This window comes from Colias philodice, chromosome 11, assembly GCF_061535455.1.
Source record: "Colias philodice isolate Cphi_HAF_F1 chromosome 11, ilColPhil1 Martin Lab GWU primary, whole genome shotgun sequence".
NCBI classification, from domain to species: domain Eukaryota; kingdom Metazoa; phylum Arthropoda; class Insecta; order Lepidoptera; family Pieridae; genus Colias; species Colias philodice.
The window spans coordinates 11,060,335-11,087,391 of NC_143096.1; the positions used below are offsets into that span (position 1 = coordinate 11,060,335).

General features: G+C 32.6%; 1 protein-coding gene across 3 annotated transcripts in view; it reads left to right on the forward strand.

The window, feature by feature from the left end:
- LOC149484885 (uncharacterized) overlaps positions 1–26,555 on the forward strand; it is a 39,828-nt gene extending 13,273 nt beyond the window's left edge. Inside the window, exons 3-10 of one of the 3 annotated variants that reach the window (XM_089701195.1) lie at positions 3,725–3,863; positions 17,463–17,579; positions 18,750–18,998; positions 19,559–19,663; positions 20,106–20,327; positions 21,122–21,281; positions 24,344–24,465; positions 26,424–26,555. In XM_089701195.1, the coding sequence (XP_089557321.1) occupies positions 3,725–3,863; positions 17,463–17,579; positions 18,750–18,998; positions 19,559–19,663; positions 20,106–20,327; positions 21,122–21,281; positions 24,344–24,465; positions 26,424–26,555 (1,246 nt within the window). The remainder of the gene's footprint in view (positions 1–3,724; positions 3,864–17,462; positions 17,580–18,749; positions 18,999–19,558; positions 19,664–20,105; positions 20,328–21,121; positions 21,282–24,343; positions 24,466–26,423) is intronic. The other 2 variants (XM_089701196.1, XM_089701197.1) reach the window with 2 other exon arrangements.
- The last annotated feature ends 502 nt before the right edge of the window (positions 26,556–27,057 follow it).

The following is a 27,057-nucleotide window of genomic DNA, read 5'->3' on the forward strand; positions in this document are numbered from 1 at the left end:
GTAGTTAGATAATTTTTTTGAAAAAAGATTAAAAACGAGTTATTTTTTAAAAACTTACCCAATTATAAGAAGAAAATATAAGTTTAACATTTTTGTTGGGTTTTTTTAGATGGTTCAATTATCGTTCTGTATTTATATAAACAAAGAGTATAATATCATTAAATGCACTTAATGTGTTAACTGTATTTTTAATATCTATTGCAAAAAATAGTTAATTTCCATAGAAATATATTAGTATCCCAAGTTAACTGATAAATACCTTTTTTAAAACATATAAAGATTTGTTGTTGCAGATTTATTGAAAAAAACGATTTAAAAATAATAAGGAATATGTAGTGTGTGTTGTTTCCGTGCAGTATTCAATTAATAGACCAATAGCAACACGGCATTAATGCCAAACTGTCTCATGTCGTCACTTGAACCAATGACACTAAAAGAGTTGTTCCTTTATGCTCATGTTAGAAAAATGACACAAATGCGTTTATACTATAGTCCTTTTCATTTAGGATGATTCCTGTGACACTTCATCGTGTTCCGAATTACGTATTTTATGTTTAAAAAGCCAAAATAATTTTAGTGCATAATATTTTTATTTTATGGCGGCATTATTACCAAAAATATAAAAATGAAACATCTTAAGCTTATAAATCAAAAACAGTATTGTTTAGTTTAATATAATGAAAAATAAAATAAAATAACACAAAAATATAATACCTACGCAATTCGTGTACATGAAATGGATCGTTGAAAAATCATAGAGTTGGAAAATCATATAATCGGCGCCCATCTTGTGATCGTTTGTCAATCGAGTCAATCGTCTGTACGAGTACGTCAGCCTTGTATACAAGTTGCATTTTTATATTGATACTTTACGTGGTATTCTGTTATTTTTACTAATTGTTATTGTTGACTTTTTGTTGCTGTTGTTTGCTAAGCTTCCTTAGTTAATTGTTGGCGAAATGCCGAAAAAACTAATTTTGGTACTTTATTCAAATCGATTTCATTTCCATATAGAATATTATCGATTATCGGAAACAATTGATACGATTTCAGTAACCGACATCTCTACACGTGTCAAAAATCGATGTGTCACAGAAATCATCTTAGGTGGAAAGGACTATAAAATAGTGTTAGGACTGATGGAACAAAATGAATTAAGTCTTTATTCAAAAAGTATAACTACACATACGTCTTTGTGTTCGTGGGTACTTTTGACTCGAGACGAATAGTTCCTTTGCGATTGCCTAAAATGATGGATAAGATAACTTATACCGTTAATCACACCCTACTTATACCGTTTGGGTCATTCGAAAAAATGGGTTAGGACGCAGCTAGAGATATGACCTTTTGATATGTTGTGTATTTTGACGAGCTGAATCCAATGGTGCAATAAAAACCAAAGGGAATAACTCGTCTTACTCCCTTATTCACTGGAGGCACAGAATTGTAAAGCGTGGCACAGGTGTTGGATATAGCTTAGCCCCTGAGGATTTGAGCCTCGGATTAGATTGTTATGAAATAGTGAACTTATATGATATGTTTAAAATGTTGTTGTAATATTCAGCTCATAGTTTTTCAATTAAATGTGCGGTCCAACAGAGCAAACTTTACTTTTGTACGTTAATAATGAAATCTAATTCTGATAAAAATCAAACTATAAAATACTGAATAGTATATAATATAGAATTTTTTAGAAGCAGTTTTGAATCTTAAAAATACATTAAAATTAATTATTTTCCACCGATTTGATAGCAATTTCTAAATACAAAGCCGGCAAGAAAGTTTTTAGATAATGATTTTCAAATTATATCACTTGAATTTGATATTATAACCTTTCAAATGCTTCATTTTAAAGAATAGAAAAAATCGATCACGAGGCGGGATTCGAACTTGCGTCTTTCGCCATCCCGTGGCTACTCATTTGTTCGAACTTTTCCATCTAAAATAATAATGATGCCCAAAATGTATGTATTTAAGTGTATATCCTTTTTTAACCGACTTCCAAAAAAACGAGGAGGTTATCAATTCGGCCGGTATAATTTTTTTTTTAATACCTTAAATAATAATAATAGTGTTAGTACTTGTTTTGTATCGACAATATCATAGATACTAAACTAGTAGCGCCTTCTTACCAAATGTATGTTCTATACGGTTTGAAATAAATACGTGAGCGGAGCGTAGTTTCTTGAAGTGTCACCCGGCAAACCAATTTATAAGACGTTGTCACGTCAAAGGTTAGTTCTTGTCTAACATAATATAGACTAGAGTAGATAATTTTTGAAACAAAAAAAAATCGCAGTCGGATGAAACCCATTAGAAAAGGAGGGGAATATGATGAAAATTAAAGGAAAAATAAATTACGGTCAATCCGAGTTCGGGAAAAGGGAGGGGGGAGCTTTTAAGAGAAAAAAATGGTTTCTCTTGATTTCCGACAAAACTACAAGTCCTACGGAAAAAAGTTCAATGGCAAAGTTGTAGATAATAAAAAGATCTACAACTTTTGTATTGACAATTTTTTCACATAACCTCAAAATTTAGGTGAAAAATTCAAAAAACCAAGTTTTTGGTTTTTTATTTTTATCTACTTCAAAATTTATTTTTTTTCTACGAAATTTGGTGGAAACTTGCTTTATTATGTCCCAAATACACTGTAATTTATTTGACTGAAAATATTTATTTTTTCGCCTTATTTTGAATTAATACCAAAAAAACAACCTAATTTTCAATCGAAAAGTCACCCGTCAAAATATCAGCTTTTTTCAAAAACTTGGGGAGCCTTTTATTCATTGAAATCTCTACTTTCATATGGTGTAAAAAAAAATAAACATTACCATAGTAAATGTTCTCAGAAAATGCATACAAACAGTGTGAAAATGAGCTTTTACTAAATCAGGCACACTTCTCAAACTACCTGAAATGTTTTTATCGACATCATTTTGCTTTTGAATATGCTGTAAAATATTATACTTAGAACAGATAATTTTTTTTCTTTTGAAATATTACCGAAAAGCCGATACAAGAGAAGATATAGAGTTCGAGAAGTGTGCCTGATTTAGTAAAAGCTAATTATGACACTGTTTGTAAGCATTTCCTGAGAACATTTACTATGGTAAGGTTTATTTTTTTTACACTATATAAAAGTAGAGATTTTGATGAATAAAAGGCTCCCAAAGTTTTTGAAAAAAGCTGATATTTTGACGGGTGACTTTTCGATTGAAAATTAGGTTATTTTTTTGGTATTAATTCAAAATAAGGCGAAAAAATAAATATTTTCAGTCAAATAAATTACAGTGTATTTGGGACATAATAAAGCAAGTTTCCACCAAAATTCGTAGAAAAAAAATAAATTTTGAAGTAGATAAAAATAAAAAACCAAAAACTTGGTTTTTTGAATTTTTCACCTAAATTTTGAGGTTATGTGAAAAAATTGTCAGTACAAAAGTTGTAGATCTTTTTATTATCTACAACTTTGCCATTGAACTTTTTTCCGTAGGACTTGTAGTTTTGTCGGAAATCAAGAGAAACCATTTTTTTCTCTTAAAAGCTCCCCCCTCCCTTTTCCCGAACTCGGATTGACCGTAATTTATTTTTCCTTTAATTTTCATCATATTCCCCTCCTTTTCTAATGGGTTTCATCCGACTGCGATTTTTTTGCACTTTTTATTATTTTTAAAGGGATCTACCCCAGTGTAATAGTACTTCACTTAATAATGTTTTGTTCCAGGTGGTCTCATGGTCTACTCTTCCATCAAGCGGTTGTGGACTGCGCCCGCGCAGCCATCCTGCTACCACTCGGCATAGCTGTGTTTCGATGTCAGCCTGTTTATAAGTGCTCGCTAGTGGAAACCGCATTTCTGTTATTGGTAAGTTTATTTATCTATACATATAATAAATCTGTAGAAGGGTCAATTCTGTACATTGAAAATATTGAAAAAATAAATAGCAGGGGGTGTTACTGGATCGATACCAAACCCAAATATGTGATTAAAAAAATTTTTGTCTGTCTGTCTGTCTGTCTGTCTGTCTGTCTGTCTGTCTGTCTGTCTGTCTGTCTGTATGTTCAGGCATCACGTAAAAACTAACGGTTCGATTTCGATGAAACTTGGTATAATTATACCTTATTATCCTGGGCGTAAAATAGGATACTTTTTATCCTGGAAAAATACGTAAAAAAAAATTAATCTTAATTTTTCAGTTTTATCCATAGACGTTGTTCTGTAGAACCGCGAACACACGTTGCGTATTATTATAGGCCTAGCCGTATTTGGGTCCAATAGATATTTATAAGATGTCATTGTCAGAGTTACTCAAAATGGAGAAATAAACCACCCACGCCAAGACCGACATCCGCGCGGACGGAGTCGCGGGCGGAAGCTAGTAATATAATAATTCCATAGTTTTTTACATAAACTGTATTAAAAATGTATGATGTACCTATCCAAGAGTTTTGTCACATATTAATTAAATTGCTCAACCGATTGCTATGTTTTGGAACGTGTTTCGGCTTTATCTGAGTTTTAAACACATAGGCTTTTAAAACATAGGCTACATAGTAACATTTGTCGACATTCGACAACGACCGTTGTTTGTTCTTTTTGGTGAGGGAAAGATACGGTTTATGATAAAATCTTTAATGATTTAACAGACACAGCATAAGTATACTTCTAAAAATATGCTCTACAAATTGCATTTCACTCCACTCTAAGACAATCGACCAATCAATTAATCTTCGACCAATCAATTAGCTTAAACACACATCGCTCTGAGTTTGATTCAAGCCTCCTAATCCATTGAAATTGGTAGCTTCACAATGTTCTGAAAACTTTTCACGTTTATATATTATTCTTTTCTGTTTTCCATTGCTTCAAAGCGAAGTTAAAATGCTATAATTATCAAAGTTACAAGACATTGATTTATTTGAATAATTATACTCAACAATAAGTCTCTTCTATCTTAATCTTATCTTAATTAATACTATTATAAAGGCGAAAGTTTGTATGGATGTATGGATGTATGGATGTTTGTTACTCTTTCACGTAAAAACTACTGAACCGATTACAATGAAATTTAGCACACATATAGAGGGTAACTTGGATTAACACATAGGATAGGTTTTATTCCGGAAATCCCACGGGAACAGGAACTATGCGGGTTTTCCTTTGAAAACGCGGGCGAAGCCGCGGGCGGAAATCTAGTCTGTAATATCTTTTTAACAAATGTCTCTTCAAATTCCTTCACGAATTTATTTAACTTCAAGGCCTCTAAGTTGTAAAAGTGTGTTTTAAAAACATACTTAAATTCAAACATGTTTTAAATTAACATCAATATTTTAATTAGCCTTTAGTTATAGCGGCTATAAAATTAGCTCTTTAATTAACTCCAAACTTTATTCAGTTAAAATAAACGACCCTAATAGACTGTTGTATAGTGAACTTGTATGAAAAATATCGTTCGCAGAGTGGCGGAAGCTGAAAATCTAATTTTGTGTCCACAGTTGACATATTTTCCCCGTTTTAACCGCTCTGAATTTTATGCTACTATTTTTTGGAAGTCTTGCCAAAAAATGAGCTAGTAAAAATGAATGGTTTTATCATTTTATTTTAACATTTTAAGCATACAAAACAGCTGATCTTAATTTGGTAACGGATTAAACAAGTCTTGTTTGCAGAACGATGTTTTATAATATTTAAAATTGTTATACCCCAATGGGTATTTTTTTATTCGTAACTAACAAGCAAATATTATAGACCATAATTATATTATATTATATTCACTTTAATTACATAGCCTATGTACCTAGCTATGCTTAGATATTGCACGCCTCATAAGCGAAGCGTTGAGGTGGGTACTACTGTCACTTCGCGCAAAACATCTGATTTTTCAAACTTAAAATGTCTTTATGTATCATACATTGCACTTGTAAGATAATACATACACACACATATTAAGAAAAAACACTATTTTTAACGTTCATGATATTTTTGATGTCATTTTTGTTATTTAAACTAGTTAAAAAACAGTTTAAAAAAGTTCTGTCTTGGACGTCCGTGTGTCTGTATGTGCGGATCCTTTTTCTTGTTAACACGATAGCGACCGAAATACTTTACTAATCGAGTCTTTTTTTTTCTCTTACGCTTGAGTATGCTCAGGAATAGAACCCTTTCATTTTTCAGGGTCTGATTCGATGTGGTTTAATTGTTATTAAATAAACAAAAATAATAATTAATAAATATTTATTAAAAAAAAATTATGAGGCGTGCACTTTTGGATTTTCCAAATTATTTAAAACTACACATCAGATTTTGATGCGGTTTTTTTTCATTATAGAGTATTTTTCGAGGAAGATTTTTGTATAGTATAATTCGTCAGGTTTTAGAAAAATCGAGCGAAGCCACGGATGGAAAGCTTGTAAATAAATAATCGAAGTTACAGTACCCACTCCAAAAATAATAATGCGCATGCAAATCTTCGCTAATTGTCGTATTTCATTTGACTAAACAAATTTTACTAAATTATGCATGAAGAAAATGCATTTAACCACTACACATACATACATATCGTCTTCGGACGCTCCGGGAATATGACAGTTACCGAACTGTGACGGAGATTTCTATGCGCATTATCAATTAAAATTATTGCTATAGAGGTACTATTATAAGCCTACTGTTCTTGATTGGCTATTGCCTTCTGCAAAACAAACAAAGCGGGGCTATTCTCGGAAGTTCCTCACAGACGCGATTATTATCAGCCTGAAGAGTTTTAATTAACTCAGTCGAGGCTTTATACTGTATTTTTGTTTCTTGTGTTTCGTATTTTTCTTTTAGATAGCAATGACTAAAAGTTAGTGTAAATTAAACACTATTTTTTACTTAAATGTTATTTTATCAAATCAAAATGCTTTATTATACAGAAATGTAATGTAAAAATAAAAAAAGACGTGTGGCACTCGGGGACTGCCGCGGTAAAGCTATTGCATAGCGCGCCTTCAAGCCACACTTCCGCGCCCGTCGGAGTGGGGAGCGTGAGGTTTTTTTCGTTACGGAATTTCTGGATTCGGTCCCCGCGCTCAAGGCCCGCGATAGAAGCTATGCAATAGCTTAAAAATAGATCTATTTATCAAAAATGCATAGGTGGTCCAGGAGACATAGTGTCTATACAGTAATAAAATAAATTATTTTCAACATAATATTAAATATAACGATAAAATTTACAAATATATTTGTATGTTTCTTCTCCAAACCTGAACATATCTCTATACAACTTGGTCTACAAACACTCTTACATTGTAACATTTTTCTCTCTAGTTAACCATATTTTCTGTTTACAAACGAAGGGTGATTCCAATTACGTCAGTTGGAACCGCGCCAACAAAACAAAACCTCTTGAATAACATTAAAGCAATGTATCGTGCATTCAACTTTGGACTATTATGGAATTACTGTTTTAGTTCCCCGCCTAGCATAATGGTAAATCGGTAGAGCTGATTTTCCTTTGAAATTATGAAAGGTAAGATGATTCTTGAGAGGAAATATTTTCCAAGGTTGTGTATAAATATTAAGGATAATTTTTATGTGATAGTTTTTACACCGTTTTCTAATGTCGTTTTATTTCATATTTATTAAGATTTATAGCTATTATTTTTCCTATGCAAAATTGAGTTACGAATAAACGAGAATTTTGGTAAATGTTGAACATTTCACCCTATAACCTTTCTTTGTTAGATAAATTTATTTATAGAAAACCTTTTAAATTTTTCATTTGATTTTATAAAAGTATGAACCGATATACTAAAAGACTTATACAAAATATACCGAAATAAACGACAGCTTAAAATTGCTTCATATTAAAGTAACATTTCACATAACTCCAAGTGATACCAATTTCGTATAAAAGCTACATTTTACGAAGTATTATATCCCAAAAATTTCGACAGTTTCACACAAAGTTTTGTAAGATTAAACCCTTTTATTTCGAGTGCACTTATCTGCTATAAGATGCTGTTTAAGCTTCACAATGCGGCTGATATTGGCAACTTGCCCTGTTATCATTTTGGTCATACAATACGTGACTATTCCTGTTTGTGAAAATATATGACATAATACGAAATAAGGAGTAACGAATTGTTGTTCACCGGACTTAAAGTATATGTTTTTTAATATTGAACTTTATGTTGTGTGAAGATAAGGTTTTAATTCAATTATTAGTCAAGATAAATGCTATTAGGTGGGTTCACATGCAGAAAGTGCTTCGTGGGGCTTCCCGCTCTGTGTGGACCCGCCTATTGAACTCTAAATTTTGTTTTTACATGAGTAATATAATTTTGAAAACGCGGGCGAAGCCGCGGGCGGAAATCTAGTCTAAGAATATGATTATCGTTATTATTTGTAGGAAGTGAAATTTATAATGCGCTGTAAGATTGACCTACTACATAACAAACTCGTTGTAAAGGTCAAAAATCTTACTAAGATTTACATCGCATTTCCAAGTAATAAAAAGTTCATAACGCGCTTGAAAATTCTCAAGTAAAAATTTGCACACTGAAGTTAGCTCATTTTAGTGTCAATGAAATCTCAGCAGAAAACTCGAGTAAAGTTGAAATTATTTATTTTGTAAACCGCCGACGTTGAGTTATTAAAAGTTTTTAGAAACTTAAGATTCGTTAATTCTGAAACTTGCTTTAAGGCTGCAGTCTAGCAAAATTGCGTTTTCAACAAGTTATTTGACAATTTTTTCCCGGCTAATGAATTGATAAACTGATTTTTTTTTTCTTGTTTATCAATTAGTGTTATATACGCAATGCGCGTGAATTTTTTCACATTTGTAAAGTTACTTTATGTTACCTTAATCAGGCCTTCAAGATAAGTCTTTTTCCCCCAAAGACATTTCGAGCTAAGTTTGTGCACTCACTACGTTGCAACCGATTACAATTTACACAATCTGATCAGCACATTATTATCCTTATATAGTCGTTATTAAAAACTGCTGAATACAATTGCCGAAAAACTTATGATTTTCCTAATTAGAACGTTATAAATTCATTAAATTTCCCATTTTTTGCCTTACAAAATCTATTGATAAATACTGCTAAAAGTTATTGTTTCCATTAATTTATTCGAGTTGGTTGAAGACCAATGAGTATTAATCCTTTAAAAATTTTTTTTTTTGAATTTTGATAATTCTTTAAATATTAAAAAAATATTTAAAATAATTAGGAAAAATCATAGCGAATTTCTTTAGTCGCGCTCCTTGGGCCGGAGCGTTCTGACGTGTGCTCTACGCTCGATTTTCCTTCATACCGAAGTGAAAGTTGCTCTACTTCATTAAATTTAATATTTTTGTTAATTGATTATTTTTATCTTAGTTTTGTGCAAATATTCGTATTTTTAAACATTTGATTTCGATATGGAAAATAAACGAAAAAAATATGCGTGTAACTATGTACTTACTAGAAAAAAAATTATCTTCGAACATAAAGTTAATGAAACCAAATACATTACAAAGGTGATTGGCAACAATTTCTTTATTTTACGGGGTTTCAGTAAAGGGATGAATGTTTCTTTTAAACTAAAGTAAGCTCATAAATTTTCTTATAATATATATTTTTTTTGAAGTTCCAAAAATGTTTATTTTTCGTTTGAGAAATACGAAATATATTTAATTATATTGAGAACTTGAACTTGGGACATACGGGGAAAATGATTTGTTTACTCCAAAATTCCAAATATGTCGAGGTGTTTTTTTTTTCTTCTAGTCATTTTAAACGTAGCGGCATGTTGTTTGATTATTAATTTTGTAACTTAAATACAGGATGTTGGTTTTATATTTTGATCTTACAGACGCGCTGACAAATTTAGTCCACCATTTCTAGTTTAGTCCACCAACTCTAAGTACCAATATTAAAACGAATGGATTATCATCACATCATAAAAACTCAGATGTAATGGAAGATCGCAATAACATAGAAAATTCAATGGGTGTTGAGAACTAAACAAACACAAGTAACAAGTAAAAAGAGCAACTATGGAGTTTCTTGCCGATTCTTCTCCGTAGATACTGCTTTCCGAATCGGTGGTAAATGTTAAAAATATGTACCTAATGACGTTTCAAAAGTGCTTCTAGAAGAAGTCTAATTGAATAAATAAATGTTTGAGTTTGAGTTTTGAGTTTAACAGAGACGCGAAGAATAAAAAAAGAGGACGAAAAAGATAATTCGTTGATGCTTTCCCTTTTCGACGTATTGTTAGGGTACATCACCAATCTGCAAAAAACAAAACTGATGATTCCCAATTGCTGATTAAAAATGAAAAACAAATAATCGACAACAGTGGTGAAAATTTGCTGATCACAATGAAACATCCTTCAGTGGTAGCAGATTTACTCATTTAAAATGTATCGGTGAACAGCGTAAAGGAGAGGAGGACAGGAAAACATTATGAATGTGGATGGTGGATTGTATACAGGGTGTAATCGATAAGTATGTGCAGGCGATTATGATGTTATTATTGCAGGTATCAAAAAACTTAAAACTGATATCAAAATTACTTTACCTAATGAGCAAAATGACAATAATAACTTTTTAAAAGTATAACGAGAAAAAAATACTTTATACACTCCCATATCAAGAAGGGAAAATGGGACTAGTAGAAGTTAAATGTCTAATTCCGGCAAAAGAGATGAATGCGGAAGATGCGGTTAAAAATAAAAAATTTAATATTTGAAATACAATGCAAAAAAATAACACTTTTGTCATAGATAAGAATCATGACTATTTTTTCCAAATTCAGGGACAACTAAACGTTGCAGAAGCAGAAGTCTGCTTACTGTTTGGACTGGAGTGAATCATTCGTTAAAAATAGAATATATAAGTTTAGGCAAAAAAAAATAAAATGATGGACCATTATCAAGATTTTACATAAATTGCCTACTGTCAGAATTGATTGATTCGAGACTTCAGCATTCCATGCCCATCAAGGACCCATCCTATGTCATTCAAGCGATTGAAAAAAGAAAAGAAAAATCCAGTGCAACCGATAAAGCATCAGAATGCTAGCAAAATATTTATTAGGTTTATCCATATAAATCTTATATATAAAATTCTCGTGTCACAATGTTAGTCTGCATACTCCTCCGAAACGGGTGGACCGATTCTCATGAAATTTTCTGTGCATATCGGGTAAGTCTGAGCATCGGCCAACATCTATTTTTCATATGTACCACGGGCGAAGCCGGGGCGGACCGCTAGTATATATATATATATATTATACATAATATAATAAATCCGTAGAAGGGTCAATTCTGTACTTTGAAAATATGTATTTAAAAAATAAATAGCAGTGTTACTGGATCGATACCAAACACAAATATGTGATTAAAAAAATTTTTGTCTGTCTGTCTGTCTGTATGTGAAGGCATCACGTGAAAACTAATGGTTCGATTTCAATGAAACTTGGTATAATTATACCTTATTATCCTGGGCATAAAATGGAATACTTTTTATCCTGGAAAAATACGAAGAAAAAAAATAAATCTTAATTTTTCAGTTTTATCCATAGACGTTGTTCTGTAGAACCGCGAACACACGTTGCGTTACCCGCAGTGGATTCAGCGATGTAACCTGTAGCGCCAAAAGTCGGATTTGGCTTGAACCGTTTGCAGCACACGCGGGCCGCACGACACCACGCCTCCTCGACTCCTATATAAGGACGGCGTTCCGCGCGATGCATATATGTAATTTATGAATTTTGATGCGAGCGGACGTGTTAACATTACATTTTTTTTTATTATATACAAAATTTGTTTATCCGTTTTATTAGTTAAACTGAACAACTTTCACTAAGAAACTAGGTCGAAAAAAATGTATAGAGTTATGCATTTGAATTTTGAAGATATCAATAGAACGTATTCGCAAATTTTGTGTACTGATAAAAAAAATCACCTGGTGTAATTTTCACGAAAATTGTTTCAAATTGTCATGTCTGGTACTTATTACGAATATTAAATTATGCATACGAATGATTTAATTTTTAAAAATTAAGTGGAGCAACTTTCCCATAGTACATTTGTATTATTTACATATAGGATGACAGGATGCATTTGTTTGCACTACTAGACCAAGCCCTTAATTAGGACGTGAGAGGAAATACTTGAGTCCAAGTATAAAGTTAATTTACTGTTTTTAATTAACTTGAAGCTAGAATTAACTAAACGTACCTGGACGTTGTTTATTTATGTTGTAAGTGCTTATCTGTTTAAATAATTGTTGAAAAAAAAATATAATTTAAAACTAGTAGTCCATTGAATAAAAAGTTCTAGAATGCGTGAGTTAGTAACGTAAGATGTTTCTTCGGAAACATGTCAAGAGTCCCTAGGTAATAAACGTACTAAAACCCCGGGACACTAGGAGGAGCCCCGGAGTGGGGGGAGGGGGGAAAAGGTCCATTTTTTTCATTTTTCGCTTAAATCTCAAAAACGGTACATGTTAGAGAAAAACTTTCAAGGAAAAGTTGAAAGGCCATAAAATTATCTACAAGTTTTACCTAAATCATTTTTTCCTATATCCTACCGTTTCTGAGTTACACGCAGTAAAAAATAATTTTGGCTCAAACAATTTCCCCATACGATCAAAAAATATTTCTTTCTTCCAAAAAAACTCAAATGTGCAACTTGTGACCGGTACTGATAGATTGCTCTTAATTAGGTCTATAATTGGTAAAATAAACACATTCCTCCATGGAAGCCTTTAGGAGGAATCGATTGTCAAAATATTATATCAGGGTAGTTTGAGTTACTGAACTTGATCTTTTTATTTTTTTCTTCCAAAAAACTCAAAAGTGCAACTTGTGACCGGTACAGATAGATTGCTCATAATTAGGTCTATCATTGATAAAAATACCAGATTCCACCACGGAGGCCTTTACGGGGAATTGAATTTTATTAGGGTAGTTACGATAGTAGAACTTTTTATTTTTTTTCTTCCAAAAAACTCAAATGTGCAACTTGTGACCGGTACTGATAGATTGCTCTTAATTAGGTCTATAATTGGTAAAATAAACACATTCCTCCATAGAAGCCTTTAGGAGGAATCGATTGTCAAAATATTATATTAGGGTAGTTTGAGTTAATGAAGTTGATGTTTTTATTTTTTTTCTTCCAAAAAACTCAAATGTGCAACTTGTGACCGGTACTGATAGATTGCTCTTAATTAGGTCTATAATTGGTAAAATAAACACATTCCTCCATAGAAGCCTTTAGGAGGAATCGATTGTCAAAATATTATATTAGGGTAGTTTGAGTTAATGAAGTTGATGTTTTTATTTTTTTTCTTCCAAAAAACTCAAATGTGCAACTTGTGACCGGTACTGATAGATTGCTCTTAATTAGGTCTATAATTGGTAAAATAAACACATTCCTCCATGGAAGCCTTTAGGAGGAATCGATTGTCAAAATATTATATTAGGGTAGTTTGAGTTACTGAACTTGATCTTTTTAATTTTTTTCTTCCATAAAACTCAAAAGTGCAACTTGTGACCGGTACAGATAGATTGCTCATAATTAGGTCTATCATTTATAAAAATACCAGATTCCACCACGGAGGCCTTTACGGGGAATTGAATTTTATTAGGGTAGTTACGATACTTGAACTTTTTATTTTTTTTCTTCCAAAAAACTCAAATGTGCAACTTGTGACCGGTACTGATAGATTGCTCTTAATTAGGTCTATGATTGGTAAAATAAACACATTCCTCCATGGAAGCCTTTAGGAGGAATCGATTGTCAAAATATTGTATTATTAGGGTAGTTTGAGTTACTGAACTTGATCTTTTTATTTTTTTCTTCCAAAAAACTCAAAAGTGCAACTTGTGACCGGTACAGATAGATTGCTCATAATTAGGTCTATCATTGATAAAAATACCAGATTCCACCACGGAGGCCTTTACGGGGAATTGAATTTTATTAGGGTAGTTACGATACTTGAACTTTTTATTTTTTTTCTTCCAAAAAACTCAAATGTGCAACTTGTGACCGGTACTGATAGATTGCTCTTAATTTGGTCTATAATTGGTAAAATAAACACATTCCTCCATAGAAGCGTTTAGGAGGAATCGATTGTCAAAATATTATATTAGGGTAGTTTGAGTTACTGAACTTGATCTTTTTATTTTTTTCTTCCAAAAAACTCAAAAGTGCAACTTGTGACCGGTTCAGATAGATTGCTCATAATTAGGTCTATCATTGATAAAAAAAACAGATTCCACCATGGAGGCGTTTAGGAGGTATTGAATTTATTAGAGTAATTTTTTAGGTAAAATAAAAAGCTTTCGAATTTTTCACATATCATGGGATGTAGCTCGAAAACGGCTGCGAATAGAAAAAAATGATTTTAGTACAACTTGTAGATAATTTTATGGCCTTTCAACTTTTCCTTGAAAGTTTTTCTCTAACATGTACCGCTTTTGAGATTTAAGCGAAAAATGAAAAAAAATGGACCTTTTCCCCCCTCCCCCCACTCCGGGGCTCCTCCTAGTGTCCCGGGGTTTTAGTATGTTTATTACCTAGGGACTCTTGACATGTTTCCGAAGAAACATCCTACGTTACTAACTCACGCACTCTAGACCCCCCTTGGAGGGACTCATTCAATGGACTATAGCTGTTACGCGCTTCCCGTGCGTTATCAAATTAAATTTTCATGCCTTTGGGGATAGAAGGTACAAAAATGCCTTAATCGTAGTGGCTACTGCATGCCAAATTTTAATCCGATCGGTTCAATAGTTTGGGCTGTGCGTTGATAGATCAGTCAGTCGTTTGCATTTTATTCTCTGTATGTATGCTTAAATCTTTAAAATTACACAACGTATTTTGATGCGATTTTTTTAATAGATAGAGGTGATTCATAAGGAATATTTAAGTATATAATTTATTACGTTTTAGACAAAGCGGGCGAAGCCGCAGGCGAAAAGCTAGTATATTAGTTATAATATTATTAATATTGTTGATTAATACTACCTGTTCAGAATATTGATCTCTTTTCTACATTATATTCTGGTTTTTATTATAAAAACTGGAAGAGTTAGCTACGAATATAAAATATAGAAATATCTTCGTTAAGTATAGCGTAAGAAAGTTTTTTGAAGACCCTGCAACATTCTAGAATATTTTATAAAGAACTTTTTATCACAATTTGGAACTTTTGAGTTTGAGCAGCTATTTCAGTCTGACGTAATTTCGAGTTTTGCTATTTACGTAATAAAAGTGTTGCAAAGGTACTTTTTGAATTATCTCGCTTAATTTATTAACTGTATTCTGTATTGTTAACAATAAAATAAATATTAAGTGTGGTATGTTACCTCTATATACTACATAATAACAACAGGGATAATAACAAAATACACAAACACAGTTTTCATCTATTCATTAGAGTGTAGTTACGATTGACATTATTTCTTTAAACCACAGTATTACAATATTGTAATACTGTGTTTAAACCTTTTTAATGCTAGTGCAAATTCAGAAATAAATTTAAATCATTTTTTTTTTATTTATTTAAAGCAGTAATAACAGCAAGTCCTTGCAATCTATCATGCAATCGAGGTCATGTTAACATGCAGTGAGCGCTGTCTACGAGAGATGAGCTTCACAACGACACATACCCTATCATTTACAATGAAAATCTGGGTACTGTCAGCAAAACAGTCAAGATGAAAAACTGAATAATAATCTAAATTGTTGGTTTTCGCAAAATAATCATCAATCGGTAAAGTCAGCAAAATAATCAAGATTTTAACTAAATATTGATCTTATTTATTAGTTTTACAAATAAAAATAAGTAATTTTGAAAATATTTAGTCATCCTGTTTTCAATTATATATTTTAGTGCTTTATTAGTGTTAAACTGTAGCCTAACATTTTTTCATTAAAAAAAAATCGAGAAACGTAGATTCCTACTTTCCTATGTATTATGGTATTTCTCAGATAGCATAATATAGAAAACGATAAACCTTATCAACATGCTCTCACGTATTGTGACCGGTGTCCACCATGTTAACATGTACTAAGCGCTGTCTAGATCTTCAAGACAAGATTAAGGCATATACTAGGGCACATGGTATATAGCACTACCCTTAGCCTGCGGCTTTGCCCGCTTTTAAAGTAAATTTACGTAGAAAATAATTATTCCACCGCAGTAGCAAGAAGACTTTGTCATTCCTTAGGTACTATTTCCAGATAGATCATAATCATAGAATCACTGCGCTGCGAAAGAAAGAAAGACATAGTAGAGATGTAACAGTTAGTAAGTACCACAGTTAATAAAATACCACAATCTAAAAATCATATAATTGATATGAGTTTTATACTGTCATATAAATACTACAGATAGTATTATACTATAGTAGTAGTAGGTACCTACTAAAAGCTCGTTTAAAAGTTATCACATCGTAATTTAGTTTATCCAATATCCTACCAATATTATAATTCCAAAGTTTGCACGCGACGTTTAGAGTCCTTTGAAGTAAAATTATTAAATATTTGCTCGAAAATTTGTGGGAAAATAGACTATAATATTATTATGAAAAGAATAAATTATTTTTGGGAAAACTTATTACGTCAAATAGGTACTTATAATATTTGATTTAATTTACCAAAAATCACTAGTTGAAATTAAACATGTTTATATATCTTGGAATGGAATTACAAAATATTATTTTATGCCAAAACACCAATAATTGTTGTATTCTAAAGAAAATTTGGCACGGATTAATCTATTTTTTTTAAATCAATGTTATCCTTTTACAACATAATCTCCAATATGTTATTATAGGTTAAGTTTTTGATTTTCAAACGAATTTCTAAAGTACGTGACCCTGTAACTATATTTTTGTTCTATACTAGTTTTGTAAACAAATATAATTGTCAAGCCAATTAAAAATTTAATGTGAAATATTAAGGGTCAATTTGCAATATTCTGTCTTCACTCAGAGGCATTATAAAGCGTTAATTGAGAGACTAATTAGCGAAGTGAAATTAAGATGTGTCCGTATTTCATGGACTGAGTTTAAATTTTGAGGTCAAGCAATATTGGTTAATAAATAATTGTTTTTCTGCTTTGCTTGGCTTTAGCTTTTGGCAAAGGAAGAAGTTTCTGAACCATACAGTATTCATAAATTATAGAGAACGCATGAGAAACCTAACATTTCCAAAAAAGAAAACCACTATCACCACCATAATAAAGATTAGAAATAAAAACAAATTTTAATTTAATATATTTATGAAACGTATTTTTTGAAGTTTAGACTGTAAGTTAAAAACAACCTCATATTTAATTAATTAAATTAATTATGATGACGTATGTTCGAAAAAGAAAATCGTTTTACACCATACATTTAGTGTTAGAGATTTTCTTATTCTACTGAATATTTCTATTTGTTATTAATTAATTTCTTAATATAAATCAACTTCATCCCCAGGTAACGGTGTCAACTGTAAACATGCTGACAACAGTGCTGAATGACAGTCCAATTTTCCCGGAGAATGAGGAGGAACAGGCCGATTTATCCGCACCATTGCTTATGGATAGCCCTCAGGTTATACTTATACAATAATACTAAATTTTAATTGAATTAATAGCACATTATTATAATGTGCTATTAATTCAATTAAAATTAAGTGTCAATTTGCAATAGAGCGAATCATTTATTACAATACAGTGTATTTCACAATATTAATTAATTTAATAATTTAATATTATTATAATTATAAAATTCATTGGTTCCATATAGTGTGCTCCGCGATTTTACCCGCAGTGTTCCGCTCCTGTTGGTCTTAGCGAGATGATATATAGCCTTCCTCGATGAATGGGCTATCTCAAACCGAAAGAATTTTTCAAATCGGACCAGCAGTTCCCGAGATTATCACGCTCAAACAAACAAACACTTCAGCTTTATAATAGTTATAGACGAAGATTTATGCTGATTTTTAATTACGGCAAACCTAAGAACCGTTATTAAGAGAGTTCATTAAGATGTTAATTATGTTGTAGTTGATTTTCTAGGAATTAAGTCTAACATAAATTTAATTACGTGATTTGAGTTTTAAACGAGGTTTAATATTTAATTACGTTATTTAAGTAATGAAAGGTTTTGAATCTAGATTTAAATTCTTAGTAAGATCTAATTTGGAGAGATTTTGATTGTATTCGTTAACCATTGTAATAAACATCATTCTCAATCTTATATATAAAAATGAATCGCAAAATGTGTTGGTAAGCGCATAACTCGAGAACGGGTGGACCGATTTCGATAATTCTTTTTTTATTAAATTCCTTGAAGTACGAGGATGGTTCTTAAGTAGAGAAAACGTAAATATGTACCACGGGCGAAGCCGGGGCAGACTGCTAGTTTATTATAATACATAATATTATGATTATATTATATCTTATATATAAAAATGAATCGCAAAATGTGTTGGTAAGCGCATAACTCGAGAACGGGTGGACCGATTTCGATAATTCTTTTTTTATTAAATTCCTTGAAGTACGAGGATGGTTCTTAAGTAGAGAAAACGTAAATATGTACCACGGGCGAAGCCGGGGCAGACTGCTAGTTTATTATAATACATAATATTATGATTATATTATATAACGGCACAATTTTGTAATTTGATATTATACTCGTATTAGTTATGATATTAATATGATGTAAGTGAATTTATGTTAAATTTGTATTGCCTATAAAACTAATATTCGTTTGTTGCAGTGCGTGCTTTTCGGAACGTTCATGATATGGTTTGCATCAATAACCATCAATTTAGGGCCCACGTTTCTCTCTGGGGCCCTGGCCGCTAGCGCCGGCTCGTACAGTTCGTACGGGCCCTCGCCTTCGTGTCCGCTAGTTAGGGGCCCCTTCAGGCATTATGTACTCAACGCTCTATGGATAGGTGTTAACGCTGTGTGCGTAGGTCTCACCCTGTTTCACTTGAAGAAATTACACCGTGATCTCACTAAGGTACGTATGTTGTGATTGTTTGTATGTTTGAGTGGATATTGTTCAATCAACTGGAAAAACAATATTAAAAATTTATTTTATTGGGATGAAGATTTAAAACAAATACGTGTGTGTATTGTACATATTGAATAAAGAATAGTGTGTGTAAAAATAATACTAAATTTGTTCAACACTAATAAAAGCAGCAATATAAAATAAATGTAAAGTCATTTGTTTGTTATTTATGTAACGAATACAGAATTAAATTTTTATATCTGGAAATTGGGAACAATATAAATTTCCGATGTACAAAAAAACAGTTGATTGAACATCGTTTGAAATTCACATCACCCATTGCTTTCAACATGGCTGCCGATAAAATGTAGCGACGAGTGTAGCCGATGAATAAATTATCGTAGAACACACAGTGCTACGCGATTCAACCTCCACAAAACACATAAACTGGTTGTACTATAAGATTTAAATTTTGTGAATATGGTATGAGCTCCAGCCGGGAATGCTTTATTGGGTGCTGCTGGGGCGAGTTGCGTTGGATAAAATTTAAATCTTATCGCATGCAGGCTAACGTAGAGGCAGTTCGCGTAGCTGGTCTAGTGACCACGCTAGTCAGCATGGCTGGAGACAACCGCCGGATGGATTCTCTACCTAACAGCGTTGGACCAAGGGTGACTATTGCATGCACAGCATGCCCCGATATTTCGTAGCGTATTATTTGATGCACCGCTGTAGGATGTAGTCGTTTCAGATACACGGATTCCACGCCCTTTGATAACCTTCTTTACTAAATAATTTATATAAATAATGTGATAAATTGGATGAAAATTAATAAATCAATGTTATGAATGAATCTAAAGCAAAATTTTTGTTTGTACTTCTAGCGCTATTTGGTATTATAGTTATAATTTTCTAAACTTTTTCTTAGTCACAAAATTTAATCTATTTTTAAATATTTTTAAAATGATTATTGGATATTTCTTTTTCCATACAAAAATAAATAGATTTTTCTAAATTAATCAAATTTTATACTATCTTTGACTTCAATTTAGCCCCACCTCTCGAAAATCCTTAACCACCAAAACATCCACATTAACTTCACACAATTTATAGACAGTAGATGGTACGCTAGCTGACGGGCAGTGTCGGAGTGCGAACCTGCCTCTGGGTGGTGGTCGACGCCTGCGGGGGTACCTCGCCCGGGTGGAGAGGGAGGGGGTGCGCCGAGTGCGAATGTTCCTGGTTATCACGGCCGCGTATGTGCTGTTCTGGGGACCGCTGTTTATTATCACGCTGCTGCATCACCCGGCTCTGACGTCACATGTGGCGTATGAGGTAGGTCACTGAGAAGCAAAATATGAATTGTATTTTTTTTTACTTTAAATGTTGACTTAGTTTTATTAGTCAAAGAGTCAGATACAATATGTAGAGTATAGAAAATTTCGTTTATACTTTTCTAATAATATTTTGTCATGTGTTATTTCAGTTTTTTTTTAAACTGCAGTATAATATATAACTAGATTTTTTGTTAAAAACGACTATTTTGATTTTTAAATGTAATAATTATTCCATCTAAAGAAATATTTCTGTGCGTTTTATATACAGAAAAATAGAAATACTTAAAAACATCGATAAAATTCACATCACGCTACGCTACGTGCGTGCGTAGCACCGTAGCACCTGTAGAACATTTTTATAGCTCGTAGCATAATAAGCGTAGTGTATGAAAGGCTAAAAGCTAATATTAGCTATCGTGACCTTTAATAAACTATAAATCGTTCGTTCTCTCACGAGCCTGTGAATTCATAATTCTAAAAATGCTGGAGTGGTAAAAGCCTTTTTTCAGTTTATAAAAATTACTGCTACGATGCTTCGGCGAGCTATAATGATCTTTCAACGTTATGGTCACTGGACATACCAGTTTCCTCGACATAATATTTACCTTTATCGTACAATAAGTAATAATTAATACGTTGAGTAGGGGTTGCAAAAAGTTTATTTGCAACAGGCACAGGTATAAAAATCTTGAATATCATATGCGATTTCTGGCAGTGCATAAACCTTGGAAGATATAACCTCTGAGATACCACTACCTTTTACACCACATATAAATCAATTATCTTCTCTAGCTCTACTTCCAAATCACGCTTCACATTTCGTACGTGCACGCGGCGGTGAACCCGCTCCTGTTCATGGCTCTGCACCGAGCGCTGCGCCGCGCCGCTCTACAGCTGTGTTGTGGATGCTGTGTTCATTGGAGCCAGTTTGTTCTTGCGCTCACTGCTGCTGGTAAGACTTAGAACATTATCATTTTCTGTTTTATCGAAATTCATCACGCTTATTGTTAATGGTAAAACTTTACGTATAACATCATAATTTGACTGACCGTTTGGCTTGGTTGGTAGTAGCCCTGCCTTCAAAGTCAGAGGTCGTGGGTTCGATTCTCACCCGGGACTTGGGACGGGTTAATTATCTATATAAGTATTTATTTAAAATTATATATGTATGTTTATCAGCCATCTGGTTTCCATAACACAAGCGAAAGCTTAGTATGGGATCAGATCGTGCCGTGTGTGAAAATTGTCCTGAAATAATCACTAATACCATCTGCTAGTGTTGTGTTATTTGTAGTAAGTTTGTTCTTGCGCTCACTGCTGCTGCTGAGACTTAGAACATTATCATTAACTTCTTTGTCGTAATAAATAGCGTTTAAGATTGTTAATTAATGCTAAACTTTATATAGAACATTGTCATCGTTAATACTATCTGCCTGTGTTGTATTATTTGAGGTATGTTGTTTTTTGTTCCTGTGCTCACTACTGCTGTCAAGAGCTAAACCATATTTTTATTTTTTATCTAAATTAATTGCACTTGCAGTTGTTTAAAAGACTTATCGTAGAATAATAATGAACATCATCATCTATAATATAAAAATGAATCCCAAAATGTGTTGGTAAGCGCATAACTCTAGAACGGCTGAACCGATTTCGATAATTATTTTTTTATTATATTCCTTGAAGTACGAGGATGGTTCTTATGTAGAGAAAACGTATATATGTACCACGGGCGAAGCCGGGGCGGACCGCTAGTTATTAATAACATTAAAGTCACGAGCAGTATCTTTAATGTCATAGTAATTATCTTTAACAGCATCGTCAACTCAAACTCAAACTCAAACATTTATTTATTCAATTAGACTTCTTATAGAAGCACTTTTGAAACGTCATTACATATTTTAAAATTTACCACCGATTCGGAAAGCAGTATCAGAAGATCCGGCAAGAAACTCCATAGTTGCTCTTTTAAATCATGTCAGTTTTACAATTTTACAAAATACATATGTAACATCATATATTATAATAACATGCCAAAGAACTGTCCTGTGGTTTTTTCGCGACAACCCTCCATGGGTTTTTATCGTCCATATATTCCTGAATACTGTAGTACGCTCTCTGAACTAGTACATTTTTATAATCAACAACAACATTATTATAATCACCATCATCATCATCATTATTATTATTAACCCTTTCATTACTATTGTAGTTACAAAGGTTTCCTTTCAGATTTTAACATTATAATCTACATACTGATCAATACCAGGTTCGGCAGGTGTACAATTTAGGGATTGACTGTCGTGTTTTCCCGAATTTATTAAACAGAAAATTATACCTAGTTATATAAGTTATAATAAAAGCACAATTAGAGTTTATAGCACTGTATCAATTGCGGTTTGCGGTTTACCAAAGGTCATTTTGTTACCAAACTAGAGTCAGCGAGGCAAATCTAAATTCGATTGTTAAGTCAACTGTGATGCTGTGGTTGTTTTGAAGACATAATATTATATAGTACCTATAACAATTAGTGTCGAATTAAAGGCGACTCGATTTAACTTTGCAAAGATATAGAAAAAGATGTATTTAAACTTCTATAAATTCACTTTATTATATTTAATACTCAAATAATCAAACTTTATAATTACTCAAATCATAGACTATATTATAACTGTATATTATGGTGTCAAAATTTTATTTTTGTATCTCATACTGACCGATTTTATTGAATAAAATACTAACAGAAAAAACGAAAACATTCAGATTAGTTTCGTTAGAAATGAAAATTTTGTATTTTAAAATAATGTTCTATTTTTATGATGTGCTATGAAATTTCGCAAGCGTGGCATGATTAAAAGAGTCGTTTAGCATTTATTTTTAAGACAAAGCCATATTCATTATATTTTAAATTAAATGTATAACATACAAGTCAATAACTGCGTTAAAAACAACCGACTTCAAACTTGCACTTGCAACATTTACAAATACAGACAAAAATGCTCATAAAATAAAAACTACTGGGCCTATCCGAATAAAATTTTTATGGGACCAATTCGACACCATCCCGCATCGAACAAAGAAAGAATCACGTAAATCGGTTCAGAAACCACGGAGTAATCGGTGTACATACATAAAAAAAAAACATACCGGCCGAATTGATAACCTCCTCTTTTTTTTGAAGTCGGTTAAAAATTAAATGAGTTATACAAATTACAAACATTCGCACGGTTAAGGGCACACGCAATTATCAAGGTTAAGCCGTGTCAAGTGTAAAACATTTTCACGATTCACAACAAAATTCATATTATTTTTATATTTTTTCTACAGGAATCAACGAACGGTTTGTTCTATATTTCTCTTTATAAAAATTTCAGATATTTAAACGTTTGGACAATTACGAGGGTCATAAAGGTACTTTTTGATTTATAAATTTGAGTGCGGTCAGTACTACATCACTTCAATGTATCCGATTCATAATAATTTAATGAAGTATTTGTATATTTGATGACATATAATGTAATATGATGTGTTTTTTATCGATAACGTTTTCATTTATCCACTTTTATTTGATTTATTCCGAAGATAGATATATGACTTGATGCTAAGCGATATAATAAATCTGGCTCAAACTTGAATGAGTTTGACCAGGATTAAAGCATAGAAATAGGATGATTATAGGCTTCATCTGAGCCATCTTACGGAATTAGGAACAATGTATGTTTTGACACTATTCTATTAATTTTTATTACTTACATTTTCGTGTAAATACATTTTAAACATATTTGTTACAATGGAAAATCAATGTCCATGTTCCATGTTATATTTTCCAAATCAACGTACTTAATATGAAAACCTGCAAATGTTGTAGGTAATATAAGCTAAGTAACAGCGCTGCTCTTCGGTTTCGGTGTAAGATGACGACTAAAAGACGAACCAAGGAAATATAAACAGTTCTCCTAGTCAAAGCTTCCTCATTTCGCGCGTAATACAATTACGTTAACATAACACTTATTTCAGCACAATCCCCGCTCGCTCCATCGTCATTCTCACCAGCGGCCGCGTCCCCCGAGCCGCCCCCCGCGCCACCGCCCCCGCTGGCGCCCCCCGCGCCCCCCGCACCGCACCCACACACGATGATGGTAATTACCTCTTATATGTAAGTGTTCACCTCATACGTGGTTTTTTGCACCATCCTGCATCCACCCTGTAGATAACTTGAGGAATTTGTGAAGCGTTTTGATGGGATTGTAAACTGGATGTGCGTGTGAAAGCCACGTAACGTAGATTTCAATAAGATGATGGATTCTCAAAGCAAATGTACTGGAACAAGATAAATTTTAAGATAATTTGGAAAATCCAAAAGTGCACGCCTCATAATTTTTTTTTAATAAATATTTATTAATTATTATTTTTGTTTATTTAATAACAATTAAACCACATCGAATCAGACCCTGAAAAATGAAAGGGTTCTATTCCTGAGCATACTCAAGCGTAAGAGAAAAAAAAAGACTCGATTAGTAAAGTATTTCGGTCGCTATCGTGTTAACAAGAAAAAGGATCCGCACATACAGACACACGGACGTCCAAGACAGAACTTTTTTAAACTGTTTTTTAACTAGTTTAAATAACAAAAATGACATCAAAAATATCATGAACGTTAAAAATAGTGTTTTTTCTTAATATGTGTGTGTATGTATTATCTTACAAGTGCAATGTATGATACATAAAGACATTTTAAGTTTGAAAAATCAGATGTTTTGCGCGAAGTGACAGTAGTACCCACCTCAACGCTTCGCTTATGAGGCGTGCAATAAGAAAACATTTTCAGACCACATTGAAGAATATGTAGATAATCTGACAAAGACCTTATCTAGTGTCGTCTTCGTTTGCATACCACAAGACTTTATATGTATAAATAAAAGATTCTAGAGAATTTAGATAAATAATTCGATAAGCTTCCATAATTCCAAGGGTTATATCTTTAAATTTTTCATCATTGAGTTCGCCATCAATCCATCGTAGAGTTTGTGTTCTTTATATTTTTATTTCATCTGAACGAAATTTCTAAAGACTGGTTTGTTACTTTTAGGAATTCCGTCAAGATGTGGTAAAAATAAAGCAGATGTAGTATCAAGCGTTCATCGATAAATAATCAACCATTTTAAAATGTATCATGTTGTCCAAAGATACCCTAGGTAGTTTTTGATAAATGAAGCGTATAATCCTTGCGGGATCATTGACAAAGGGCAGCTGAAATTGATTGATATGCGAGGCAGGATTGTGGGTTACCAAATTAATCAAGGTATATCGGCTATGGTATTTCAAGATCGTGCTTACTGGCCTCACGGACAAATCAATTCTGCTGTCTTTTCATCCTTTGAACATTGTAGTATTAGATTACCAGGGTTTGCTTATCACCCTGTAGACTTTGGCCCTCCTTTCATAGTCCTACTTTTAACCACTTATGTTTCCTCGTGCAATATACGTATTCGTTTTCTATTTATTGTTCAGGTTGCAAGAAGTTATGATTTTTTCAATGTTGGCATCACTCCTCAGCTTCCTCAAGTGCTTAGGGTTTAAACTTTTCTGTGTTGTGTAACGTGTTCCTTGTAATCTCTTATTGGTAAACTATTTTATAAGATATTATAAATTATGTCTGATAGGTATTCCTTCGTGTCGCCTTGTCCTATGCTGAAATGCTTACGCCTTCTGTGCTGCATGTATTTATATTTCTTTACAAACGTCCTTTCCTTGCTTTATTGAGTCTTTTACTTGTTTGAAATCTTTTTTAAATGACATTCGAAACAGACCTTTTGGTCCTATTAATTTACTTTTACACATAATATAATGCAAAGAAGGGATATACTTATTAAATAGGTAAATTAATGTCTTCGAAGGTTTCCATGTTTACTGTAAAAAATTCATTTTTTGATATCTGATTAATGTATCATTCAAAAAGTTCTAACTACCGAGAACCAGGATAGTTGTCAATTGTTCACAAAACCAATCATTTCCTACCAATCCGAACCATCCTTATTGATCCTTAATCCAGCCTAGTGGAAATATCCTCGTATCGTAAATGATATCTCGATCTCAGAGTTGGGAAGTTGAGGAGTGTGATGCTGAGAGTATCTCGAGTGCGCGTGTACAGGGAGACGAGGATATGATGGAGTGGAACGGCAACGTGCGCCGTCCGCGGTCTCCGAGCCCCCTCCTCCCCGCGATCTAAGCGCACACGCCGCTACGAGTGGACGTTAGTTGTAGTGTGCGTTAGGTTACTCGGTTATCGCGTAGTGAGTAGTGTGCGTTCACCTATCACGAAGATTATACTTTCTATACTGAGGATGAGACTTTCTAAATCGAGGATGATACTTTCTATCCCGAGGATGAGACTTTCTATCCCGAGGATTAAACTTTCTATCTCGCGGATTAGACGTTGTAGTGTTGCACTTGTAGGTTCATTGATGTCGTGTAAAGATTTAATTATCTTGTTAAGGTTGTTTTTTGGGTTGTTAAGTGATATTTTACGATTTCTATAATCAATGTAATGTTATTTATTGTTTAAAATTAATGTTTATCAGTACTGTATTTGATTACAATAATTTGAAATGTATATTTATTGAATTATAAGATTATCATTTTGCAATCGATATGTATGTAAATAAGAGTAATTTATAATGTAGGTAAGATATACCAAAGAAAAAGTTAATTTCGACAATTTTCGCAATTAT